This window comes from Daphnia magna, linkage group LG4 (assembly GCF_020631705.1).
Source record: "Daphnia magna isolate NIES linkage group LG4, ASM2063170v1.1, whole genome shotgun sequence".
Classification (NCBI taxonomy): Eukaryota; Metazoa; Arthropoda; class Branchiopoda; order Diplostraca; family Daphniidae; genus Daphnia; species Daphnia magna.
Genome location: NC_059185.1, coordinates 12,208,519 through 12,234,902, shown reverse-complemented (window position 1 = coordinate 12,234,902; position 26,384 = coordinate 12,208,519). Strand labels below are relative to the sequence as shown.

At 40.2% G+C, this 26,384-nt stretch overlaps 3 protein-coding genes and 1 long non-coding RNA gene across 16 annotated transcripts in view; 3 read left to right on the top strand and 1 right to left on the bottom strand.

The window, feature by feature from the left end:
* Nucleotides 1–9: 9 nt before the first annotated feature.
* Nucleotides 10–5,407, top strand: LOC123470973. Of its 4 annotated transcripts, XR_006644706.1 has the most exons (7): nucleotides 11–431; nucleotides 490–1,563; nucleotides 1,624–1,740; nucleotides 1,807–1,899; nucleotides 1,982–4,857; nucleotides 4,932–5,104; nucleotides 5,166–5,407. It is a non-coding gene; the product is annotated as an uncharacterized LOC123470973 (long non-coding RNA). The 4 variants fall into 4 exon arrangements; XR_006644703.1 differs by having other exon boundaries at nucleotides 10–1,563; XR_006644704.1 differs by having other exon boundaries at nucleotides 19–1,563; nucleotides 1,982–2,188.
* Nucleotides 5,408–7,639: 2,232 nt separating this feature from the next.
* LOC116920246 (cytochrome P450 3A41) lies at nucleotides 7,640–10,521 on the top strand. Its single transcript, XM_032926400.2, is given in 16 exon segments — nucleotides 7,640–7,867; nucleotides 7,941–8,029; nucleotides 8,104–8,200; nucleotides 8,277–8,426; nucleotides 8,499–8,615; nucleotides 8,683–8,771; nucleotides 8,844–8,995; nucleotides 9,086–9,201; nucleotides 9,273–9,305; nucleotides 9,307–9,393; nucleotides 9,451–9,582; nucleotides 9,651–9,739; nucleotides 9,803–9,940; nucleotides 10,004–10,109; nucleotides 10,111–10,167; nucleotides 10,263–10,521. Coding segments are annotated over 15 exon segments (1,518 nt in total). The 5' UTR covers nucleotides 7,640–7,867; nucleotides 7,941–7,952; the 3' UTR covers nucleotides 10,341–10,521.
* LOC116920203 (metabotropic glutamate receptor 7) overlaps nucleotides 10,502–26,384 on the top strand; it is a 33,462-nt gene continuing 17,579 nt past the window's right edge. For 3 of the 10 annotated variants that reach the window (XM_045171676.1, XM_045171675.1, XM_045171674.1), the window contains exons 1-7: nucleotides 10,675–12,030; nucleotides 12,140–14,016; nucleotides 14,091–14,281; nucleotides 22,446–22,571; nucleotides 23,084–23,165; nucleotides 23,236–23,326; nucleotides 24,215–24,540. The gene's annotated coding sequence lies outside the window, so the exon portion shown is untranslated. Of the gene's footprint in view, nucleotides 10,647–10,674; nucleotides 12,031–12,139; nucleotides 14,017–14,090; nucleotides 14,282–21,433; nucleotides 22,572–23,083; nucleotides 23,166–23,235; nucleotides 23,327–24,214; nucleotides 24,541–26,384 lie in introns of those variants that run through there. The other 7 variants (XM_045171680.1, XM_045171681.1, XM_045171678.1 and 4 more) reach the window with 7 other exon arrangements.
* LOC116920332 (failed axon connections homolog) lies at nucleotides 14,720–15,972 on the bottom strand. Its single transcript, XM_032926547.2, is given in 7 exon segments — nucleotides 14,720–14,881; nucleotides 14,952–15,068; nucleotides 15,129–15,337; nucleotides 15,398–15,489; nucleotides 15,491–15,595; nucleotides 15,658–15,678; nucleotides 15,680–15,972. Coding segments are annotated over 7 exon segments (765 nt in total). The 5' UTR covers nucleotides 15,809–15,972; the 3' UTR covers nucleotides 14,720–14,789.

The following is a 26,384-nucleotide window of genomic DNA, read 5'->3' as shown; positions in this document are numbered from 1 at the left end:
TCTACTTACTGAAGGAATGCTAAAACGAAGCAGTCGTGAAGTATAAATTTAATCAAAATCTGTGTCTTTAGGTTTTCTGACACACTGAGTTTAATTTTGGGGATTGTCGAACGCGAAGCAAATCACATGCAGATTAGAGATTTACGAAAGGTTTACCTACTATACTACTGGTCTCCGTCATGGCCAGCCGGTTACGTAGTGACTTGTGTGGATTACAATGCTAGCTTTAAATTAAATTTAAGACGGCTTTCTAGAAGTACAGTCAGAGTCATAGAAGGCCCTCTATGACTCTGGTACAGTCTTTATAATAACTTGTAAGCCCCCGCCCCAACAGCTTATTTTGTGATTTTGGAAATTGAAAGAGAATAAATTGCTCACCAACTTCTACGTCACAAGTCATCTTATCGGACTTTTAAAGACTGGAACACTGCGTAAGAAAAAAAAAAGCGTGTTGTCCCTTGCCTATTAATTTATTTACTAAATGAAAAGATTGCAGAGATTCTGAAACAGCTTTATGTTAGAATCAAAGGTTGCTATTTGCCCCCGTATCTACTCGTTTACTGGTAATAGTTTCCGAAATGAATGCATATTCAGACACGCCATTTGGTCATTGCAAAACTCATCTCGAATGCCAATTCCAGCTGTGGCGGAGTAACTGACGTCCCTTTAAGATCGTTGACAGTCAAATTCGTCGTTGCGTAACACTTAAATTTCTTTCGCAACCAATTCCTATTGCTGGTCACCGTGCATCAATCTGTCAACTTTGATCAACAATTCGGAGAATTTTACATATATTACGACATGTCTGATGCCTTTCCACATCCAAACTTTCATTCGACGAGAGCATTTGGTCTCAATTGATCTTACGTAGCACTCGATGCAACAACAAGCAAAGTCAAGCTATATCCTTTTTCTATATTGGATTCCATTCTCGGAAACAAGTCTGCTGTGTTCAAGTACAACACAAACAGCAATAGCAATGGCGTTACTGCCAGAAACGGGTAGCCAATTTTGAAACTGCCAAATGATTCAGAATTTGTGGGGGGCGTAACGATAACAAACGAGTTGGAAGCCTTGAAATTAAGCGCCATTACGACTTTAGCAGACGAAAAAAGAATACATTTTGCAGACGATGTGTTACGCCAAAGCAGATCCATCAAATCGACGGGGAAACTTCAATCCAATTCGTCCGAGCTGCAAACCCAAATTCAATCAGCTGATTGCTGCACACATACTGTTCGCCAGGACGTGATCAAAACAAAAAGAAAAAACCTTGTCTTGACGGCTTTTTCATCGCTGCAATGGCCGTTGCTAATTGAAGAGAAAGTCGCAGTTCAAAGTCGGCCTGTTATTTGGCCTCTAGTTTTCCCTCGCCACTCAAAACGTCTTGCTAATTCCGCCGAATGTTGACAGACGGGAGACGTGGAAAGAGAATTCCTCCTTGTTCCAGCATCGTAGCTACGCGTTCCTGCGAATTGTTTGCCGCCCATTAAACGACCATGTCTGACGACCTCATAAAAGGACTCGTCGGCTCTTTCATTCACAATTCCCACAAGGACAAAGGTAAAAGAGTTTATGACCAACAGCTTGTCTAGACACTTGACATAATTCCTTTTCTTCCAGGGACTTCACGGATTAAATACCCTGTTTGTTTTTTCCTTTGTCTTGTCATCCGACATTTCCAGGATACGAGTCAACACCACCACCAACAATGTCATAAATCGGAACGGTTCGTCTCACGTAAGATTCAAAATTGGCTGTTGAAACTATTGCAACGAGTCTAACTTTATTGTCGTTTCGATGTAGGTAGATGAAAACCTTTGCGGAATATTCAACGAATCAAAATCTGGCAATTGTTGTTTTTATCGACTCTATTTTGAAACCAACATTATAACTGAAGTAGGTCTACATAATAGTTTGCATTATCCGGCTCGTTAAACTGAATCAACAACAAACGTATTGGTTTTCTTGTTCTCCATAGATTTAAATAGCCTCGGTTTATGCAAGACATAGTGCCCTTGTGGAGAGCTGTACTCATCACATATAGTGACTCTTGAAAGACAAATATCAAAGCTGAATTCTCCTATATACTCCGATAGACTCCGGGAGAAAGGGAAAAAAGAAAAAAATATGGAAATCCAGTTATGGATGGATTCTCAACTTTCAACGCAGTCTAGAGGAACGGATGGTAAGAGACGTGAGTGCCTGCCTGCCTCCTTTTTTTCCTACTTTCCTATATTAACTCCTCCGGATATTGGGATAACAAGTGCAGAAAAAAAAAGCTTTGTACTACTTTTCTCTTAAATGAGGTGAAAACCTTTTATCCTCGCAGCGCTTCACATCTATCGATAGCAAAAGAAAGAAAAGCCTCTTCTGAAAATAGAATAAGTCACATGTCTAATGAAAAAAAAAAAGGCCATTTTTCTGCGAATTCCATTTTTGGCCCTTTTTGGGGGGAGCGTTTTCTTCTTGTTTTAGACGCCCACCGTGTCCTAATCATTTTTCTGAGAGCAGTCCCTTCCATCGTCGCATGTACATAACATCAGGTTAAAGAAAGAGTAAAGTTTGTTGCTACGAACGACGCACCGTATACGAAGAGCGGGGGGTTCCATTCAATTACGTCGCCATTAATATTCGCCTCATGCACGGCAAAAGTGTGTAGGTTGAAAAAGAGCATCAGTCTGTGTCTGCTTCAATCCACCTCTCATCCGCCGGGATATGGAGAATATAATGTCGCCGTCAAGTGAAAGCCAATGTAATTGGTTGTAGGCAGTGCTATAATTTGGTTGGTCACGCAAAGTCACGCGTAATTGACTTTACGATGAAAGGGCTTCATAAAGCTATATGGCAATCTCAATTCATCATTTGCCGGAAGCCAAACACCATCCAACAAAAAGAAAATTTTGTTTTCTTACCCCCCCCCCCCTTATGTTTTTGTTTTTTTTTTGTTATCTTTAAAGAAGATAAATACTGATATAATATTAGTTGTGCAATCGGTTACGATAGCGAATGTTTAGGGACTCGTGTACAAGTGATAGCGAGTTTCCGATGGATCAATATTTGTTCTATAAGTTGCGTGTAACAATGGCCAAGTTGCTTTTAGCCAGATGGATGTCTACGCACACACGGGCCCGAGTCCCATTCTTCCGCTTCTATCAACAATACGGGCCGGAATGTGTGTGTCTACGTTGAACATGTCGAAAGGTAAAGTGAATCTGAGCAACAAAAAAGAGGCTTCCATCACCAACACGTACAAAGTAGAGGCTCCATGAGACGGATATCGGAAATCGTAGAGTCGAATGTAAAACAAAAGGCCCGTGGGTTTCTATTTTTCTATAGGCGTTTTTTTTTTAAAAAAAGTTTTGGATAAAGTTCAAGGTAAAGAAAAATAAATAAAAGATCTAATGTTTTCGAAGAGATCGATCAAGTCCGCCGTAGTTGAAAGAAAGAGAATAGTGCAGAGGAAAGGGAGAGCTTTTTTTTGTCCATTTCAGCTACAGCGACCTAAAAATCAAAGTTGATCGTCCGTTTTCCATTGATGTGACATGTACACGTTCGCTTGCACGCCGTTCGTTCCCAGTTTCGCTGAACCACATTTCAAAGGTATACAATTGTTCTTCTACGCCAAGTTCATTTAGATTGAAGGGCCCATCTAATTATGCATATACCATTAGAATATAGAATCGCGCAGTTATTCCGCATTAGACTTTTGCTCTGTATCTCTTTAATGCTATGAGTTACGCAAGCGTTGTTATCAAAAGTTGTGCGGACCACTGAGCAACCGTTTGCAGTGCTGACACGAGCGCGAAATGCACCAATTGGCCGTTTAAAAAAACAAACAAAAGACGTGAATCACAGTGTATAAGAAACCAAGCGTGCCTGTACACATAGCCAAAGGAGAAAAACCAAAGAAAAACAAAAACTGGGACAAAAGAGAAACTTAATATCACACAAACAGTAGGAGGAAAAGTTGCCAAGATGGAGATCATTTCGCAAACATGCCTCCCAGGACTCGGCTATTTAATGAAAATAAGCATAACGGCGGAATCAGCTTTTTGGCATTTTGCAAACGTACCGCAAGAGGACATGGCATTTATTGCTTTTTATCATCATGCTCGACTTCTTTCTTTCTTTTTTTCGGATGCGGAATTATTGATCCATGTTATATCAGCTGTTTTTTTTTACTTCTTAGATCCTGCATTTTATTATTTCTTTAAAAAAAAAATACTGAACTTGCTGGGCAACGGATTGTTCATCCGTCGTCCGCGCTATTCCGCATCCTTACGTTTCACGCATCCGCCGCTCATTTTTTTTTTTTTAAAGATTGGGTTTTATATTTTTAAAAAAGGGGAGGGGGGGATTTCCGCCATCAAATCACGTTGTTTTCCGTTTGCTGTCTTTCAGCAAAAAGCAGAGTGATTAAATTCTCGTATTATGCAGATATCCATTATTCCTGATGGCTCTTGTTATGTTCCCCCCTTCTACATCCAATTTGATATCGAATTATGAGCTCCTTTGAAGGATGTGACGGAAGCGATGTTCTAATGTTTTTTTTTTTTGTTTTCCCCTCCCCCTCGCTCCGAGTTTTTGTTTGTTTGTTTTTTTAATGCGTTAGCCATGACATAAAATAAACAGCCACACCCACCCGAACAATTTAATAAGTTGGCCGACAACAAGTTGAAAAGCTTTTTTTTTCCGGGGGAGGATTCTCTTCATCGAGACAATAAATCCAGCGGAAGTAAAACGCGGAGATGACGGAGATCTATTTATATATTCACTCAAAATCTCTCGTTATTTGGCTCTGTTTTCTAAAGTTCTTCTTTCCCATCAGTTGGGTATCGCTCATATGCTGCGCAAGTATATAATCGATAGGACGAAAATAATATAGTGTCGCATTTGTTTTTTGTTTTTTGTTTTATTTGTATGTTTAGATTCTATAGGACGTTCATTTTCCGTGTTTTGTCACCGAAAGGCTTCGCGTGAGCTCTCGGCCGATTGAACGAGTTGATCGTTTCCCGCTGTCAGCGCCAATGAATGCTTACTCTACTGAAATGTGCTGCGTGTGTGTGGCCATCAGAAACTCTTGGCCGTCTGGGGCTGATGGGTCAGTGCAAGTTCGTTCCTTTTTTATTTATTTATTTTGATACTCACTGCCTTTCGTATAGATATGTAGTTCCTTTAAACCCTTGGCCTGCTTATCGTCAAGCGCATAGATCCCCTAAGGCGAATTACCCGCAAAGAAAATACGCCCCGCAAAGGAATACCCACCCTATTTGTAATGAACTGTCTGTCAGAGATGCTGGCCTTGGCCGTCTTGAGATTCACAAGGGAGTAAAACAAACAAATATATATATATATATATATAGAGGACTAGTGTTTCAAAAATTCTGACACATCTCGACATTTATCCCCCAAAAAAAAAAAGATATTTTTAGCTTACAAGTTTAGGATACAAGTACGATGATTAGCATAGTATTTTGCATATGTATATATATTTTTTAAATACAATTCTATTTGATCGATCGCATCCACTTGGAGGAGCAGTTCAAGAACTGACCTTGAAGTTGGACTTTGCCTCATTCATTTTCGTTCGCAAAACCATATTCACCATCTTTTTTTATCCCTAAACTGATCACGTTGGAAACAAAGAACGGCCCGAACTATTTTTGTGAATTTCCTATGCGCGATCGTAGCCGAAAGATTATTTTTGTTCGACTCTATATGGCGAGAACATCATAAAAGCCAATGCAGTCAAGGTAAATTTTGATGGCGTGTTGTTTTATTCAAATCACTATGTGCCCTATAGCATTTGACGTCGTTGAGATTTGTGTGTGTGTTCGCTCTTCAGTGGGCCTATCCACCCACCGACCGTCAAGTAGACTTTGAAACCTTTTTTCTTGTGCCATGCCAAGAGCTTTAGATGTAACGAGGACTCTGAAATTATTATTCAAATGCATTTCCAAGAGGAAACGTCATCCCCTTTTTCAAGTGGATACGAAAAAAAGGGAGGAAAAAAATTATATTTTTTGTTTTATTTCGCTGGATTTTTCTTTTTGAGCTGTTCAACAAAAGAATATGGGACACGCCTTTAAAAAGAAATGTGTGTACATTCCCATCTCACCGTGATTTTGATGCTGCCCTGCTTGTCTTCATATTCCTTTCATCCCGGTTTTCTTATTCTGAAGACTTTCAAATTGGCCAACACATCGTCGTTTGTGCAGTAAAAAATAAAAAAAGAGCATCGAAATGTCATCCAGCCTTCCTTCCCTCACAAAACGATCTGCTTGTCAAAATAAAATCTCGTCAGATGAACGATATAAAGTCTTGTCAAAGTGTCGAATCAAATCGTTGAAATTCGACACGTGCTGTGCACTCTACACGGTATGTACAATTCCCTGCTGCCATTCCATTTGGGGAACAGGAACGCAAGTTCGGAACTTGATTTCTTTCTGTTTCATATTTTCAAGTTAAAGATGTGGTGCTTAAATTAAAAAAGTGGCAATGTTCCATCGACTTTTCGATCGTACCCTATGAACTTGTTCTTCTTAAATTCTTTTGATTGCCTATAGAATGTAAGGAGCTGGCGGAAACAAACACGTGTCGATTGATCAATTCCTTTCCGCGAAATTCATATACAGTCAAAGAAAGTATTTAGTCAAAGCAAAAGGCCTCGTTGACCTTTGCACTTTTCACTGACGACATTTTTCAAGCTTCTTCTCTTTTAAATTGGAACCCTTTTTGAAAGAGGCTTTGAACTCTAGGGCGACAAGTGTTTTAATATGAACAACACGGTGCGTGATGTTCACGGCCACAATCGAATTTCAACCCAACTGCTTTGCTTTGTTTCTCTTATGCGTGTCGTTGTATACGTAGGCTATACGTTTGCATTGCATTTTGGGTTTAATTGGGCGTATTATACGGTTGTGAACTTCATCAATGCATGCAGCTGTAATTGAGTTGGACGTTGAAGCGTTCGTTAACCTGCCGGCTTCATTTGCTGGTGGACGTAAGTTCTGATTCTTGCGTTGAATGAATTGAATTAACTGCACTGAAAAATGGCTGCCATAGCAATAGGATAACGTTCCGCGTTGCCTGTAGCCCTTACAATTATTAGAATTAGAAAGAAAACAAATGAAAAAACTGTTTCAGAGTTAAAGAAAAAGATGCGATTCCATTGCAAGTTACATGGTAAACTTAACTTCAGGATGGCACATTTCATCCGCAATCCGCAATAGGATTGGAATTGAACTTATTTGTTTGGCACTGAGAAAACCGCCTCCGGTACCGAATCTTGTTCCATTTTACAATCCCCCCCCCCCTCTCATCCACTTCCCTTCGGCGTGACTATTTCTATTTATTTATTTTTTTCAATCTGTGTCCTCGAGCAATTGAATTTCTTCTTCACAACATTCAGGGTTATGGTTTTAAAAACTAAACAGCTGGACAAGGTTATATTCATGTAATGGATATATTTACGCCCTTCATTGGCTACACGTGCTGACAACCACACAAAATTCGCGGAAACAACGCATCATTTGCGACCTTCACCTCCTTTTTTTTTGCTCATCTCAACCTCCACTTCCTGTTAGTCATTCTATTACGCAGCAAGTTTTATCAAGGGCATCATTTCTTTCAAAAACTTAGTCACGGCTGGGGCATTCAGACAGTCCGCACCTTTTTTAAAGCACGAATCTCCTATAGGCTTTATTTTTTAAACATTTAGGTTTTGATAGTCATGCTGCACAATCAGTGCCTTATCTTCGTGGCAGACGCAATCGTGAAACTGTGTTCGCTTCAAAAAGGCATTCGCGGTGAGTAAGCCCAGCATTTTTTGTTTGATAGCGAGTCCCGACGAGCACACGCTACGGTACGTGTAAACATTGCACCATTCAATCAACCTTAACCACAGGTAAAGCTTATAAACTTTGTTTTTTTAACAGGTTAAAACAAAAATGGAATTCATTTCGCTGTTATTTTCACCTGTAACGTTGGCGGTTACGGCCATATCTGTTTTGTATTTCCTTTACTGGTAAAAGATGGCGCTGTAATTCATGGTTCTTTCGTTTCATTTCAAGTGTCAATTAAAAATTTTATTATTTGAAGGTATGGGACGTCGACGTTCAATTATTTCAGTGATCAAGGCATTCCCGGCCCGAAGCCTATACCGTACGTCGGTAACGTCTGGGGCTTGTGGAAAGAGGTTAATTTCAATTCATTCAGTATTAAGTTATTGTCGAGTGTGAATCTCTATGAGAGTTGTTCACTTGGCTAAATAGAATCTTCCTGAATACGACAAGAAAATGGTGAAGAAATACGGCAAAACTTTTGGCACTTTTGATGGCACGTTGCCGAACCTTTTCACGATTGACGCCGACCTTATCAAATCTATTTTCGTCAAAGACTTTGACCATTTCGTCAATCGGCGAGTAAACTGCCTCGTGATTTTAAACGGGAAAATGGCTCTTCATTCAAATTGTTGTGTCTATTTTAAAAAATAGGATTTCACAGTGAAGCGTAAAATCTTTCGTAAAATGCTTAGCATCATCCAAAACAAGGAATGGAAAGACGTTCGTTCGTCTGTCACTCCCGTTTTCACAACAGGAAAAATCAAACAAGTACGTCTACGTCTAATTCGTTTTGCCAGATGGTTGATCATTCCAAAAATGATCTCTTTCTTGACAGATGTCGGTCTTGATAACCGAATGTGCCAATCAACTGGTTCCCAAATTTCGAAAGGTGGCCGAAAGCGAAGGGAAATTCGATGCTAAACTGTATGCACCAAACACGTTGACGTCACCATAAAATAATCACTAATAATTATCAATTAAAAAAAACAAAAACAGGCATTTCAGCGCTTTCACGGTGGAGGTGATTGCCCGATGTGCGTTTGGCATGACGATTGATAACCTGGGCGGAAAAGATAACGAGTTTATGACGAGAGCCAAGGCAGTTTTCAGCCCACCGGCCAACAAGTCGCCTTTGATTATGATACCTTGTCAGTTGTTGTTTTTCTTTTAAATTAATTTCTTTCTTATGAAAGAAGAATAATTTCATTTTCATTCGTGGCATTGAAAAAAACAAATAGTCATGTTCCCGAAGCTGATGGCCACCTTTGCCGATCGCATTTTCTTCCCTAAAGATTTCGATTTCTTTATCAACATGCTGACGGATTTGGTCCAGCAACGCTCGAATTCGACTGAGGCAAGTCTGGTCTTGTTTGTTCTTGTTTTGTTTATCAAAGATTCACAGTTAATGTGATGTGATCTTGCTAGAAATATCACGATTTTGTGGAGGTGGCCACGAGGTGCCATCATGGACTACACGAAAACGGTGGGTGGCAAGGAGGTGCCCGTCTGGGACAGGGAGGAAGTGGACGAAATTGTCATTTCTCAGGTTCTTTGTTGAAACATTGAACTTTGCTGTTTACGTTGCTCATTTCAATCAATTCAGTCGCTGTTGTTCTTGTTGGCTGGTTTTGACACCACAGCCACTACACTCACGAATTCCGCCTTTTTGCTGGCCAGGAATCCCGACGTTCAGGACCGATTGTTCAAAGAGATCATGGAAAAGCATGCGAAATTCGTAAGATTCATCCATTGCCACTATTTTTCGACATTGAATTCTATCTAAACGTGTCCCTAACTCGGCAGGGCGAAGTGAATCACGAAATGATTCTCGATTTTCCTTACGTGGATCACGTCATTCACGAGGTGCTGCGCATGTGTCCACCTGTCATTAGGTCATAGATTTTGTAAGCATTTAACTTCCGAACAATAATCAATGTAAACTTTCATCATTACAGGATGGAAAGGGCTTGTAATAAAGAGGTCACTTACAATGGCATTCATATCAGGAAGGGCATGGTCGTCAACGTTTCGACCTTTCCTCTCCACTACTGCGAAGAGTACTACCCCGATCCTTACAGATTTAACCCGGACAGGTATAGACATGAATCGATTTTTCTCTTTGAACGTTGATAACAAACGAAATGTGCAATTGATAGATGGGCTCCTGATAGTGAAATAAAGCCGAATCCTTACGCGTTTATGCCCTTTGGAATGGGACCTCGTAACTGCGTAGGTATGCGCTTCGCAATGGAGGAATTGAAGAATCGCCCTGTGCACGATCGTCAAAAACTTCCGTTTCTTTCCGGTGGCGGAGACACCTGTGAGTAACTGAGTTATATTGTTTTGACCATTCCCATAGTATATCACATCTGAAAGGGCAATGTGCGTTTTCTTGTTTTGTTAAAATCATAACAGGAGACGATGCAGTTTGAAGACGGATTTTTAGGAGTAGCCCAGCCCATTGGTGCCATAGTTGGCATTGAATCACGCTAATCAGCGCATCACATTTCAACGTGAACACTTTCTTTTTATTGATTTGCCTTTGAGCATGTTTTGGGTGGTGCGTTGTTTACATTCGAATTATTCGTTTTGGTTTTTGTAGTTTCTCAAAAACGTATATAGTTACAAGCAAAGTAGATATGCATAGTTAGAAAGATCAAGATTTGTAATCATCTTTCGTCTCTAACTGATTTATTCGTCAAGCAAAAGCTGAATTGCGAGTAATTGGAACCGGCAATTCAATTACGTGTTATTATACGTAATATCACTGGGGTGGTGATCCACTTGAATGTTTAAGACGTAAGTAGGATGTCCTCTAAATGTTGATGCAATAATCTGTTTGCAAGTTGGTTGTGTATTAAGGTGAATCATTTGTGCGACGTTGCATTGCTCCATGATTGTTTTCTCGTGTTGGCTTGTTCGGCCACTTCAATTGGATTCTCCATGGAACATCAACTGCTGGAGCAAACAATAAGGTGAATTGGTAAATGAAAATTAGCATTCGTGTATTCAAAGCGGCCAGAATCACGGGCTGTTGCATGAAATTCAACTTTCATGGCAAACTGAATGGAACGTAATCGTTCCAGGTTTAAACACAAATAGTCATGTTGCATAAATTCAAATCAATTGATTTCGTTGCATATGTATTAAATTTGAGTCCGTCTGCTTTGCATAACACGCAGCTAAACATCGGAGCAATTTGAAACTCAAGCGACAAAGAAATTCACGGCACCCGTAACGTACCAGATAATGATTTCTCCCACGACAGGGAAAGGTCATGTGCAACGAATGCTTCCAGTAAGTTTAGAACGGAATTTATCTAAACGGAAAGAGTAAAGCGTATCTGACTGCGCAGTCCCCAACGTGAAATTCGAAGCGCTTTCCATTACCAGCGTCTTCCTGGAAATGAAACTATTTTCTCCATTCCTAAATTTATCATTAAAAATCATTGTCAAAAAGACCTGCATCAATTTCGAAATTAAAAGCAATTAATGTCAGAGTTTAAGCAAAGCTTTGCTGTCCTTCTCAGCTTCTATTCGTATGATGTGGTTGCCGAAAACAAAACAAAAGGGATGGACTGCAGGTAATGAATGCCCTCAAACTAGTTGCCATGTATTCAGCCAAGTTTCTGGCATGGCTAAACTTTGCGCAGGAATTTCCAAGCGTATGACGCCGACCAGTATATCAGTTAAGTTTAGCAGCTGTTGTTTGCTTCGCGTCTGGAGCATTGACGTGAAAGTCGCATCGCAACAAGTTACGCCATCTCGAGTGTTGAAAACTTTTAGATACAGGCCGTGTCTTGTCTGGCCATTTGCCCTTTAATCCATTACCTTATTATATACCGAGCAAGTTTTGTTCTGAACATTTCGCCATTCAACTGTCGGACGGACTGAAAGGCCTTTTATTTTTCAAATAGCGTGTCTACTCTACCGGCCAAGGAGATCCAGCTGCTGTTTCCATCCATCTGAATGGGGGAGACATTTATAGATACGTATAGACGTAGTTTGATGTAAACAGTTGCTTAGCTATTGTACAAATCAACATCATGTTAATCCCTGGCACAACGACAGAGCTTGATCCTGTTGATCAATGGATGGGTCCAGTCGTGCGATTCGTTTCGCTTCGTCAGCTGGCCAGCAAAAGCTGTCGAGTAATCAACTCTGAAATCATTTCCGTTGGCGTGGTAACAATTCGATGTTTTGTTCTTGAAATGATTTCGTCCACTGCTCTTAACACATTTCTCTTAAAAACATCATTTCTGTTTGTTTGTTTTTTTTTGCTTTGCTGGGCAGAATTTCGTTGGCGATTTATATCCACCAGCGTCAGCAACGAAGGATCAATTTTCTTCAAGTCTTCTTCGAATACGAAGAACGCCCGGCTGCCAATGAGTTTGGGCACGAAGTTGAAAAGCTCCAAAGTTTGATGCTCCAAATTTTGAGTCGTGATAAAGACGTAGTAGGCAATTAAAATGTAAGTTTCTGGCTGGTCATAACTTTGTCGGCTCTTCCCCCTTCGCTCTCGCAGCACTTTCGAATTAGTCGGCGTGTGTCGAAGTGGTCGAGTTAACGCAATCACAGCTCTCTCTATCTATAGCGCCACCTTAATTACAAACTGAAAAAGTGTAGCCTTTCGTCAGATGTCAGAGGATTGTCTCATCAATTCCTTTGGTTTTGCTTTTCATTTCGGTTGTATATAGGACGTTAATTTTTTAGTGTAAACACACACTGTTAAGGAAGACACACACAAAAAAAATCAATAGATCTCGGCTAATTGGGACACATAGTATGAATCTTTGCGCAATCCTCGTTTGGATTGATTCTCTACACGTGTAGATTGACGTCACTTGTTACAATCAACTCGACGTATAGAAGCTCTCATTAGTAATTAACCTGAAACAAAAAAAACCAAAAAAAATGTGTTTTGTGAGAAATGAGAATCGTTTTGTTCTTTTCCCAGAGTTGCTTGTTACGAATGGAACATTCGTTATATTGAAATGAGTTGTATACCGCCGAGACTGAAAAAAATATCGGTGTGGAATACTTCAACCTGTGCTGGAATATATACGGATATATACTTAAAATGGGAGGTATTATATTATAGGCTATATACGAATTGCCTCTATCGTTCTACGTTCTATTATTCATCGACATGTTAGCTGTTTAGACTAATAATTATGCAAGCATTTTGACGTTGGTCTGTGCGACGGACCGAATTTCACGGTGGATTTGAACGGACTAGTTCAAACAAATGGCCGTCTATGATTGCGTCGGACGTGATCAGCGAAACAATAAGTGGTCGTGAAATAATTGAGATCGCTACGGGAATCCGCGTCTGACTGCAGCGCGCGTCATAACGGCCAATGCATAATAGAAGGACGTCACAATCTATTTCATTCGGGTATAACAATTAGCGGATGGCGCTGGCCAAAGAACCGCACCGCGCATTTACCCGCTTTATGTATAACGTGCAAGATTTAAACGCTCTTGTCCCGAGACTATTAATCGCTAAATAGTTGCGTAGATTCCCTTTCGAATTAGTGAACATCCGCAGGGAGCGATTAAAATGCAGAAATTTATCGCCCAATGTGTTTTTTTTTATTTATTTTATTTAATTTTTTAAAATAGAACGTCCAATTGCAAATGCAATTCGGAAAGGCAAAATCGATACGCATAATTCGGTTACGCAACGTACAGTTTCACGCAAAGTTATTCGTGTTACGTCGTGTTACACAGCAATTTTGCAGAGATGGATGTCGACGCAATTTATTCACCCCATTCCCTTTTTTTTGTGTTTTGTTTACCTATTCCGCAATGGATGTTCCTTCCGTGCGTTACATATATATTCGAACCGTTTCGACACATCGCGATTTTTCAAAACTAACTTCGTATATTTCCGCCTTTGATTATGCGAGTGCAAGGATTTGATTCACGATTCTGCAGCAATTGCCATAGTTGAACGTCACATCTTTCGATTGCGACATGACAATAAATTTGTGTACTGGCGCGCAATTCATCGTGTCTGCGCCCTTTCCAGACAACAAATCATCATACGAGTTTTATAGTACAACCAAACCTAACCTTGACTAATAAAACCATTAAAAACTAGAGTTAGGGTTCGTATTTCAAAGACGGGAATAAAAAGCTAATGAATGGGGCGTTTTTTTCAAAAGGTAACCCCATACTTCCTTTTTTGTTTTGCAGAGCTACCCTTTTATTTTTGAAAAATTATTATTACGTATTTCAGTTATAGGCGTTGGAAAGGATATACACGTGTCACTCACGCCCCCAGACAACCAGGAAATCGATCCAGTGGAAGATGGTTGCCCAGAGCGGATTGTTCATTGTGTCCGTCATGTGTGTTTGGGTTGTGTAGTGTAGACAGTGTTGTATACGTCAACAGTTTGTGCTGTATACTCTTCCGGATGTTCCGTTGCGGTTAGTGTGTCACAATTTCCTAATAGTTTTGCTAATGGGATTTCGCTATTCTATTTCTTGATCGTTTATTGTTTGGTTTGAAATGGGTTGTGAATCTTAAATGGAATTCATCCTTGCGGCTAGCGTGCGCTAAACGTAAACGATTGCGTCTGAATTATTCATTTTTATTGGCAATCGGTGCTGCTGTGATGTAGAAGCAGCTTTCAAATTACCTCGAGTTATCGATATACGAAAGTGCAAGTGGATCCCATCCGTATATACTCCATGACATCGGATCCACTTTGCATATACGTAGATTGATCAAGTTTCGTTCTGTCTGTGCCCTTAAGATAAAAACGGGGCAAGATTGATGGTATGGATGGGGGGGTAGAGTGAAATTGCACAGTGTGCGTTGCGTAACGTGCAGAAACAAGTACATTTGTTGCAATCTATCGAGTATACGTTTGCACTTATCGTCGTCTATTTCCATTGCAACATATAAAGGACACATGTTTGACGCAAACTGATGTCATACTCGAGGAGGTAGGAGACACTGATCCCAATCAGGCCAGAATTGATCTTTCATTCGCTCGCAAAAGTCCTTTAAGTTGATGAATTCACCTATGGATGATGCTCGTATATCATTTTTGAAGTTACACTTAATTGAAGACGGTCGTTGAAACACACATACCTTTCATGTGCTGTTCGAACGGTGATCCTGGCATGCACCAAACGATCATGGCTAACATACCAAACATTGCGCAATCCATTTCGGTGGGCGTATCCCCCATAAAATAAGGTTTGATGCCTTTCGAGGAAAAATTTGCAATTGCAAAATTCATAATTTGTTTTAATCCCTCAAACGTACCAAGATAAGCTGACATGGCCCGCAGATCTTTCATGCCCATTTCGATGACTTCCTCTTGACTGTGCCTGCCCATACCCTGGGCCGATGCTTGACCTTTCATTCTTCGAACGAAGATTGGCATGATGAAACGTAGCGGTGCAGGGAAGTTCATCTGAATAGCCCAAAGGGTTTTACCTTTGGTGTAAACCCATCTCCACAGGACAACGACCCTGTTGCATTGGCCTGAAAAAAAAATGAACGCATTTGTTGCATTTGAATATGCATTTTACCAGTAGAGATGCTCTTCAGCCATTATTTGAAATGCCCGGCCAATGGCCCGTTCCGCCTCTGTCAAATGGGAGCTGAAATCTTTGCCGAATTGTCGAGGCCAGCAATTCCAAACAGAGTTGGGAATCGCTGAAATCTTCTCCGTTCAGCGTCATCCAAGGTGTTTTGCCTTTGGGCCCCATCGGGTCTTTGAAATCGTTCTGAATTCGACATCGATTAGACAATTGAATGGCAATTTTTATGGTATGAAAAAATTACGTACCTCGTAAGGTATGTTGGCCATAACGTAAGTAGGTTTCTAATTTTAAAGGGAACGGTGAGATGCTGGGCGTGAAGACGCCCCTTTCCAGTTAGTGAAGCAGCACGACATCTTTACCGGCCGAAACATTCGGCTTCTTCCAACAGCCGGCCATATGTATTATGTTGTTCTTCTTCTATCTTTATCGAACTGCGAGACACTATTAACTGATCACTGTGATTCGAACAATGAATATTTTGTTTTTAAATCGTAAGCGTAGACGTTGACTGTGTATATGGTCCTCCCGACGAGTTGTGTCTCTTGTTCTGTTTGCATTGTGACTTGCTATCGCTGTTCACAAGAGCCCATTCAAAAAGAACTTTGATCTAATGTGATATGATCCAAATATTTATCGCGCAACGATATGTAGACATTGTACGTTTAAACAAACTGACGTATGTTTATTTTGATGACTTGCCCGAGGATGTTAATCAATTAAAACACGTCACACGCATCTTGAATATTACATGTTTTGTTAATGTGCTACCTGCTATCTCGTTGATCGCATGCACCGAACATCCAAGAGTTTTATTCTTCTTTTATTATAGAGCTAATGTCGCGTCATCAAATGCCAGTGACGTAAACGACCGTTTTTTTTGTTGTTAAATTCGAAACAGACGGGGGTAACTCTTGATAAAGCGGACCTAAAAGTTTGTAGATTGAAACATTCGGATATGATATTTGCATTGCTCGTTATGTATGTATAGACTCTAGAGGAATGTGTGGAATTTGTACAGATGAACTGCTTACTTTTCATGGCGTTTTGTCATTGAACGAGGGAAGAGAAAGTCTTGTGCATAGACCTCGTTATAGGCTTTCCTGGAACTCTTTTTCTTTTTTTTTAATTCCCTCATTCAAATGCGATTTGCCTTTAGTAGTAGGCCCAGAAAAAAAGAGAAACTAGGCAGAAATTGTGTGTCGTGTTTATGCTGATTTTGCGGTTCACGAAGACCCAACTTTTTCAAGTGTGCAATCATATATGGAGAAAGTAGTTGTGTCATCTTTTCAAGTATACGTAGGCTTGATGAATCCATTCAAGATATATAGATATTTTCCTCTCTTATTTATTTCCCCCCCGATTTAAAAACAAAGCGCTTGCGCAGTCCGCCATTGCACGAAGCCAACGTTCTACGGTGCCTATATATAACTGAGTTAGTCGGTCAGCTTGAAGCCGACCAACAGCATCTTTCTGCTATTCATCATAGTCATTTTTCTTATTGTTTTAATGCCATATACCAATTCCCTCCTGATCCTGTTACGTATATACAAAACATCGAACGACGTGCCGTTGCCTCCACACTAGAACTTTCTCTTTGTTATTCTAATACGAAAAGATTAGGAAATCGATGAGTTGGCGCATCCACGAATTCATAAATTGCAGCTTAATAATAGGGGTGAATGGGTACAAGCCTAAACTATAGCCTATATATATACCACTACGTTTATTTACACGCTGACTCGATATGATTTTCGCTCCGCCCAGTCACGACGATACATAGAATTCCGCGTAGCGACAACGAACGAAACTGTTCCTCGATGAGCTTTTTTTAGGACACGTGCCTCGTTTTTTCTTGCTCGCATCGAAGAATGCGTAATGGAAACAACAGAATAAACAAGAGAGAAAGAGAGAGCTAAAAGAGGATGAAACAAAGCTGGGCTTTCTCACGTTTCCATCTGCTACGTCACGCTGTGTGTAGATGAACGACCGGGCTTATTGGATTTCTTTCTCTATGTATACGAAAATGAAGGCAAGAATAAGTTTTGTAATGAAAGAATTCTAACAGTCTACATATAGGAGAGCTGCTGCTGCTGTTCTCGAGAAACAAGAGACGAGCTCACCTCTTTATTTTCTTTCTTTTTTTCTTTCGGATATACGTCGACCGACATCTTCTTTTGTGTTTGGCACGCGCTGACGCCGACTTCATAGATATAGTTCCTATTGACTCAACGGCCAAACCTTAATTGATATTATTAGATCCACTCACCGCTGGCCGTCTTGTTATGTCGTTAATCATCGATTATCCATAAAACTAAATGACGGCAACAACAGCAGCAATCCTGCCATATCTTTTAAACGAGCAGACTTTAATAGCATGATAGCAGACGGTATATGTATAAATAGAAATACATTGTCATTGATTGCAACATGTGCGGAATGAACGATGCGACCTTTAGGGAACGATCCGCTATCGTTCCAGCGCACTCTATAAATCTATACGGGATCGCCACTCGTATAACCGACAGATAGATTGCGTGAAAAGGGTAGTGCCTGGGCAGCCTCGAGAGCCAGCGGATTACGTGTAGACTGTGACAAAGCACACGTCTACCGCTGTGAAGTGGGCGCTTTTACGGTGTTACATTAGCCCAGAAGGGGTCAGTCTGTCTATACATCAAGAAAATACGCAAGCCTCTTCATTGTCCATTCTGTATATATATACAGACATAGCGATGGCGTCATCGATTTGCCCTGCTCGCTGTGATGCGCAGACCGTATACAACTGGAAGCCTGTGTTAAATCCCGTTAACTATATATGGGCACGGCATTTATTAATCAGTAATTGTGTCAGTCTAATCAATTGCGCAGCCGAGTAATTGCGATGGCCCGCCGCCTGAGATGAATTATTAATCGACGAGCCAAATAATAGCGGTTGGAAATAGCAACGCATTCAGACTGGAGTAATTGCGTTGCTTTTCCTTTAATTCTCTGTGTTTTGTATATCTAACAACTCTCGTTTTCTTTTCTTTTTTTTCAAAAAGATTTTTGTTCAAGTTTTATATTGCCTTTCCTGGAAGACACGGCAATAAAAAAAAAGTTTATGGAGGTTCCGAAAAAAAAAAATGTTTCGTTTTTCTTTGATCGTCGTGAGCGGGTGATTATTTATACTGTGTATATATACTGGGCGTGACGTAATATCGTTCCCTGGGCAATTTTCTGCTGGTGCGTATACATACTGTAGCCTTGGACGGGAAGTCGAAGAAATTTCGTTGGACACTGGGTCGTATTACATCACATCCGTTCGAATGGCGGAAGGCATTTTTCCTTCAGCTTGTGCGCGGAATTCCCCCGTGAAAAACGTGGCTCTTTGAATATATCCTCCGCACGTCACGAATCATCCGGGAGAAAGACAGCCCGAAGGGAAATGAAGGAAGAAGAAAAGAAAAGAGAGAGACTGGCCGTATATTGTGCAAGCATCGTGAGCTACGATGCTAATTCAATTCTATATAGGCGTTTAATAAATTTGTTTCTCTTGTGCAACCAGCGAGAATGCAAAAGGGAAGCCTTGCATTTCCCGATTTCTTTTTTCTTATCTTTCCCCCCCCTACCCAAAAAAAAAAGATGGCACCTCTACACGGTCCAGACATGTCTGTACACGAGAGCGTGAATACGTGTTGACACGTTAAGTGCCCAGGAACTGCTTCAATAAATAAGAAATGTAAGGAATCGATTGATGCATCAGTCGATGCGAATTGATTTTGATCTTGTATACTAAAAAATGAATAGAAGAAGCGTGAAGAACATCTATATACACAAATGTTAATGACATGCGACGTGAATGTCAAACGCTTGACCCACAGCCTTTCACGATCGAACCTCTCCTTGTCGGAAAAAAACAAAACGAGTTTGATATGTAACGATCCTCTTGGCTCACTTTGTTGGCTTTTGACGGATTTTGCGGGTCTTCCATAAACCTCAGAGTCAATCTGGATTCCCCCCCTTTTTTTTTTCTCCATTACTCTCGAGTTCATCGTATACAAAAAGAAAATGAGTAGGAGGTTGTACCGTTTGCGGTACACGTTCAAAAAAAATATCTAAAATAAACGATAGCATAGTTGCTGAATAAATCTCTTTTCCTTATCGAGGACGTAGGATTTGTTCGATAGTTTCCTATCGAAATGTTTGAATGGGGGGGGAATCAAGAGAGAGAATGTAACATAAAAGGTCGCAAACTGAGTTCTAAGCAATCGCATCGATTCGATTTACAAAGAGGCAAAGATCGTTGAAAGGAGCCACTGAGAGATCTATTCGGCTACAGAGCAGAGGGCAAGATGCGTACGTGTCGTTCAATTGATTCGATCAATCAAATAAAAAAATAAAAAAACGATTGGCGGAGTTGCGAACCGAACTTGAAAATTCTTCCTTTTTCACAAACTCCTCCCACTGATGGCAGATGTATATATACTTGTTTAACTCACTAAACTATGATGGGACCCTGTACAATAACAATAGAGGCATTACGCAACATATTCTTTCAACTGTTTTTTTTTGTTTTTTGTTGCTGACTGCTGTCTATATGATTCTGTTCAATTGATGTTAGTTCCTCCTCCCCCAAAGGCCTATTTGCACAGTTCCAGGATTCTGTGAATCAAACAACTGCTGTTGTGGCCTAGGGTCTGTGCCTATTTTTTTTCTCTTTCGGACCAGCAGAAGTTTTCGTTTCCAATTGTTCTCCTTCTTTTTTGTTTTGTTCTTCTGTAATAAAAAATTCAACGTCAAGTACATGGTGCAGTAAAACGCACAGGCTCTCTCATCGTCTATACGAATTGTAATGAATTAAAAACCAAAGAAAAAAAGAAGAGGGACGAATGGGTGCCATTCTGTATATATTCTCAGCCATACTACATCACTATAAAATGTAGACAAAAGTCTTTGATGTCTTTTTACAACATATCGTCCTCTCTCCCTGTCTATTATTCTTTTCTTTTTCGTGTCTCTTTACTTTTTCTTTGATGTTTTTTTCTTTGTGCCATCGATTCGGCATCAACGGATGCCGTTTACGTCATGGCGTTCGCCGACACATGCAGACGCCGTCTCAAACTTGCATCACACACTTGCTCAACTATTATCCTCCAATTTGAATGCAAATTAAGAAAACAAACTTAAAGTCTTTTGAGTTGACGAGTTTGATTTTAGGCTGCATTCTAATTAATTGGAAAACTTTCAGGTTGCCAGTGTCCCTGTATAATTATTTTCTTCAAAAAGAATCTTGGAATCTCGAGTTGTGATCACATTCTATCAAGTGATGCTCGTTACGTCATCTTTCCAATTATCATCATTTTCTATAGTAAGAAAAAGCTTCGCTAGATGGAGATAAAAAAGCGACCATTACTTTGTCGACTTAAACCTATTAATTAAGCATCTAGACTCAACTGGTTCCGAAGCGTGTAAAGCCACTCGTTCAATTTCCACCTGTTTCTCCTCCAATTGGACGAGTTTACGCATTTTCTGTCGATTACTCTCACTTTCCCGCGAGATCCACACACCCGTGCTGCGTAACTCCTACTTATTCTAATTAGTTTCCAGATTTCCGCCACGTACACGACCGTCGCTTCGTGTGCCACTGTGTGAATAAAGAACGTTTCGTAAAAAAAAAAAAAAAAGATTGCAGTGATTATCTGAGTCAGTAATTTCCTACCCGGCTTCTGTGTGTCAACTTGTTCTTTTCTTTGTTTCTCGTCGTGTACATTTCTCTTTCTATTCGCATTCTACCAGCTTTGTCCATGGCTGTCATTTCAAACTGTCACTGTACACATGACGAAAGCTAATGCAACGAGACTGGCCATTGGCAAGTCAATGTGTCTTCTCGTGCGTCTATCACGAAAATGTGTCGCCATTTCTGCTGTGCAATAGACTTCAGTTTGAAAATTCATACATTTCTAGTTGGAGATGAATCATGGCAACGTCTCAGGAGCTGTCAGTTCTGCGCCCAGTTCACTGAAGTACAGTTTCTTTTTCTTCATACCTTAGGCTCAACTGTCCAGTCACTTCCTTGATCTGTCACTGTTGTTCAATCGCAAACTTAATCAACAATTTCGATGAATTCACACTTGGTTGCATTGGAATATCATGAATATTTTCTCGATCATCGTTTTCCATTCGCACGTTCGATGACATTCGTATCGATTCTGATAGAGACTTTAGATATTTCTAATGGATGGCCATTCAAGTGGAGTTGTTTAATGTTTACGAACTGGTTTGTTTAAGTGTGATGATCCGAGATTCTGATATTATCATAAGATCGTCAGCCAAACAAAGTGAGGAAATATGAGAACGAAGCCTTGCCGTTTCTCTTAATGTAATCAGCACAAAAGTGACGGCAGAAAAGGTCGATCGCTCGGACTGAGACCCCAACTAGATTCCATCAGTTGATTGCATCTTACCGTGTGTCATGTGTGGGAGACTGGTTGATAAATTATTATGAGAACCAAAGAGAACTTGTTTGGTTTACTTTTTTTTTATGTGAATGGTATTCTTAATCATGGATGGCGACTACGGTGGGTCATTTCCGTTTCGCTTTTCGTTAGCCTTTCTGACATCGACCAGCAGGATTTGTAATTCAGCTATATCAAATGAGGCAAAAGTAGTTCTTTTTTCCTTTTTGGTTTCATTGCTTGCATTTAATCGGAATAGCTTGGATGGCTGACGTTAAACGCATTTCCAGCACTATTCAGACAGCATTCCCCCTGGTGAGGCCACATGGTTTCAGGAGATTGTGGATCGAGTAAAAGCATGTTGAAGAATTATGTACATCCAACCAACTGGAAATTCAGTTTTTTTTCCATGTCTTTGCAAGTGACGGAAGGAACTGAAATGACATTTCTCTTTTCCGAGTTCCAATATCAATTCGCTGTTTTATTTCGAAAGGAGACGTCAACTTGGCGACGTTTGTTTTTTTGTTTGTTCCTGACTTCCTGTTTTATTGCGGTTTGATGTGGCAACGCCGTTGTGTAATCGAATCTCGTGTTGTTCGTAGTTTCAAAAGTTTTCTCGGTCCTCGTTTATGGCTGTTCTCTTTTGTATCGACGTACATCCATCAAAATTTACGAACGTGCATTAAAATCAACAGACGTTTGTTGTGCAACGAAAGGCTTGAGAAATAGTAAGTAAAAATTCATTTTTCTTTTGGTTCTGATTGTTGAGTTGTTTGGCTTCCTGCCTAAAAATAGAAAGTTGCACGCGCCCAAGCTGAGAATCGGTTTATTGTCTTTGTGTTGTTATGCCGTGCAGCGTTGGAACATAATGGAGCGCGAATTTTGCATTCTTGCTTTGTTAAGTAAATCAGCGAAGATGTGTATGCCTCGTTTCTTTATCTCTGAAGTCTTGACCTCTTGGAAGAAAACTCAGCATTTGTGGTACTGATTATCAGTTGTCAAGGAGAAGAACAGGAATTGGGCAAATGGCATTGCAAAAAAAAAATTGCATGTACTCGTTGAAAAGAAGCATGCAACTACATGTGCTGGGAAGATATTTTGCAAATCTAGAGAACTTGATGGTGAAAAAAATCAAGAGATTAGTTCTACTTTCTTACATTTCATTGTTTGTTGCATTACTATGCTAAAAAGCAGCTTTACTTTTTTCTTTAATGAGGTGAAAACTTTTTTATCGTTACAGATTCCTCCCACTTGGAAGCAATAAGAAGCAATCCAATCCTACTGAAATGGAACAGTCAAAGTTCAAAAGTTTTAAAACTCAGGTAATAGTACTGTATTTGTTATACTATAAAAAAAAATGTTTTCTATCAACTCTTTTTATTTGCGTAATAGTGGATTGAGCAAATATTTCTGTTGCTGCGTCATACACCGCATTGTTTCCATTCACTTTCATCGCCAGTAACATCCCATTCGTGTTCACAAGGTACGTGTAGAACCACCGTTCGATTCTTGATTCGGGACAATGCGAAAAGAATTATGTCAGCACGTGGTGGTGAAATCTGCAGAAACGTCTTTCTGATGCGTTTCAATTGAATGGATTTGTCGCAGGTTTAACTTTCAAGGATTCGCCTACTATAGGTAATGGCCAATCTCCGACGGATCAATATTTGGTCTATCTGCGTATTGTGTATGCAACAGTCGTTTGGCAGTGCTTTTAGCTGATGGATGTGTACAGAGTAAACCCTTTTCTTCTTCCTAGACAATATGGCTGGTAACTTGTGTACCTTAGGCAGAAGCGTACAGTCGATGTGCAAGAAAGGCACGCCGTCTGTGTGGATTCACAATGCCCTAATAGGGAAACAGGCAACTAAAAAGAAACGAGATGGAATGGAGCGTAAAAGTCAACGGATCGAATAAAGAGCTTGTCCAAAAGTTGAGTTCTTTCCCTTCTAACAACATCCTTCGAGGACAAAAGGAGTCCAAGGGTTCCAAACGGCGAAATGTTTTCTGTCGGATAAACACAGCCAAACAGCCGTATTACTTTATCGCGAAACAAGCATGAAAATAAAAGGCTAAACTAGTGTAGAGTTAATACGTGACATGTCTGGGCCAGTACAAAAACAGCGAAATTGGCTGTTACCTAGGCGACTTCAGCGAGCGGATATCGTAGTCGAATGTGTATTATTTTTCCAATGATTTATGGACTCGACACATTTTGTAGTTTTTCTTTTCTTTTTTTGCGTGTGTGTGAACAAACAGCATTCGGTAGTGTGGGCATATCCAAGAGTTCTAGGAGAACAAAGAGGGTCACAAGCTTCTTATATATTGGTTCTTTCCTTATTTGTATTTATTTTATTTTATTTATTTCTAGAGCTTCTGTGTTCGGGTGCTCCTTATCAAAGTTGCTGGGGGCGACCCGCCCATCCTGCAGCCTAATAAGCCTCCTTGAGCTTCGAGTGGAAATTTACCCGGCCTCTCCCTCTTTTTCTTCTTTATTTATTGGGATTGGAACCGAAAAAAAGAGAATAAAACAGTCCAGTCGGCATCCACAAGCAAAAGGAGCCTTGAAGGATCGCTGATACAGATCCAAGTGGCGATGTATTTCAGTTGTATACACAAGGCCATCCAGCCATTATATAGCACACAAGATGCCGATGAAAGTGGGAAGCCCTATTACATACTGCGGACAAACCATCGGTACGTATAATCACCCACGTTCGATTGAGCAAGTTAGGCTGGAATCAACTTTCATTTTGAATCTGAGCTCTGACGGGCGGCCAGCGTTTATTGTTCGGACCATTTCGGATGTATCCGTCTTTCACGTCTGAAAAGGTCCTTGATCTGGTTTTCCGTTGGATTATTGAAGGATCTATGGGATATGTCGTGGGTGTTTTTGCGGTCCAAACTCTTTTTCGTTATTGATTTTCCACCGTTTTGCGGGGGAGATCTATTAATCGAAATTAGTTTTTATTTTTTTCTATCTCTTGAAACTCGTCTTAATCGATCGCAAATTTGTGGTGGGTTCACATCTTTTGCCTCCAATCTCGATTGAATTTTTACGATTGGCCTTGAGGCATTTCTCAAATGGCGTCTTGTTTGCTGATGGATGACGCATCCACTGATTCACGATGAAATACGTCTCGTGGCTGTCATTTCGGATCGAGTTCACCATCATTTTTTTTTCCCTTTATCTTTTTTTTTGTGTGGTGTGTATCCGTAGATGGGGTATAAAATTCACAGGTTTTTCTCCCCCTCTCCTTGTCTGATTGGATGCACAGATGGATATTTCATCAAGCGTAGCTCTGATCGTATTTTTTTTTTGCCTTCGCAATGTCACGGCGGAAGAACACGGTGTGTATATCCTTTCGTTTTTCTTTTTACCGCTCGATTGAACGACTTGATCGTTTCTGCCGTCAGCGAGCGCCAATGAACGAAAATGCTTACTCCGCCTTAAAGGTTACGCTATTATCCGGCTGCCACATGTTCGTAGCGAGAAAAAAAAAAGCCCATCCGTTTTTCGTAGGACTAGAATTTTCTTTCCGGTTTCACCTCGACGTCTCCTGTCCGTCCCATGTCGAGTTTCGATTCGCCTCGTTATCAATATTAAAGCGGGACTACAAGTCAAAATGACATGTTCTCTCCATTTTATTTTATTTCTTTTTCGTTCAAACTTTTTTTTTCTTTTCGAGTTAGTTCAGCATCTAAAGGTTTTTCATTTCTACCCGTCGATTAATAGGAAGGACTTACTATATACGACTAGATTCTCATTTAAACATAAATTTTTTATGCATTTTAAATAATTCAGTTGAAAGAAACGATCGTATTTATCTAGTCCTCACAGCGCCGTACGTTATCGTATCGATTTTGAAATATATTCAATAAATAATTTAAAATGCTTGCTGGACAGTGCAGGCAAACAAGTCGGCCATCCTTCACCTCGTATTTATTTTTTTTTGCTGTTCGAACATTTTGTCTGACCCAACTGGAGTGCAAGCTACTCGAGACATGATCGATGTCGATTTTTTATGCAAAAAAAAAAAATTTAAATGCGCGGGCATATCGAATCTCCCGCCGTTCGACTCCCCCCCCCCCCATTTTTGCTATTTACTGGGAAGGCATTTCGATTCTTCGCAGTCTCTCTTTTACTTATTTCGATATGTTTGGATATTGAGCATTCGCTTTTCGTTAAGAAAAAAAAAAGTATTGGGAAATGGGGGGTCGAAGAAAAATAAGATGCATTTTCAATGGAATGAAGTAATGCGCTCAATAAATAGTTCATACGATAAATCGATAGCTACGATCTGATCCAATCGAATCCTTTTGGCTTTTTTCCTTGTTGTTTGGTTCTTTTCTTCCTCCCCAACTCGGAATAATATTGAAATTCCATTCCGCCGACAAACTCTCATTTCGGGTCGATTGCGGGTGTAATACAACTCCCCCCAAAAAAAAAGAAGATCCGGAAACTTTACCTTTTCATTCCCCCCCCCCCTTTCTTTTTTTAGTAGACGGATCGCTGCCGGTTTGTTGGCGGCTGGATATAA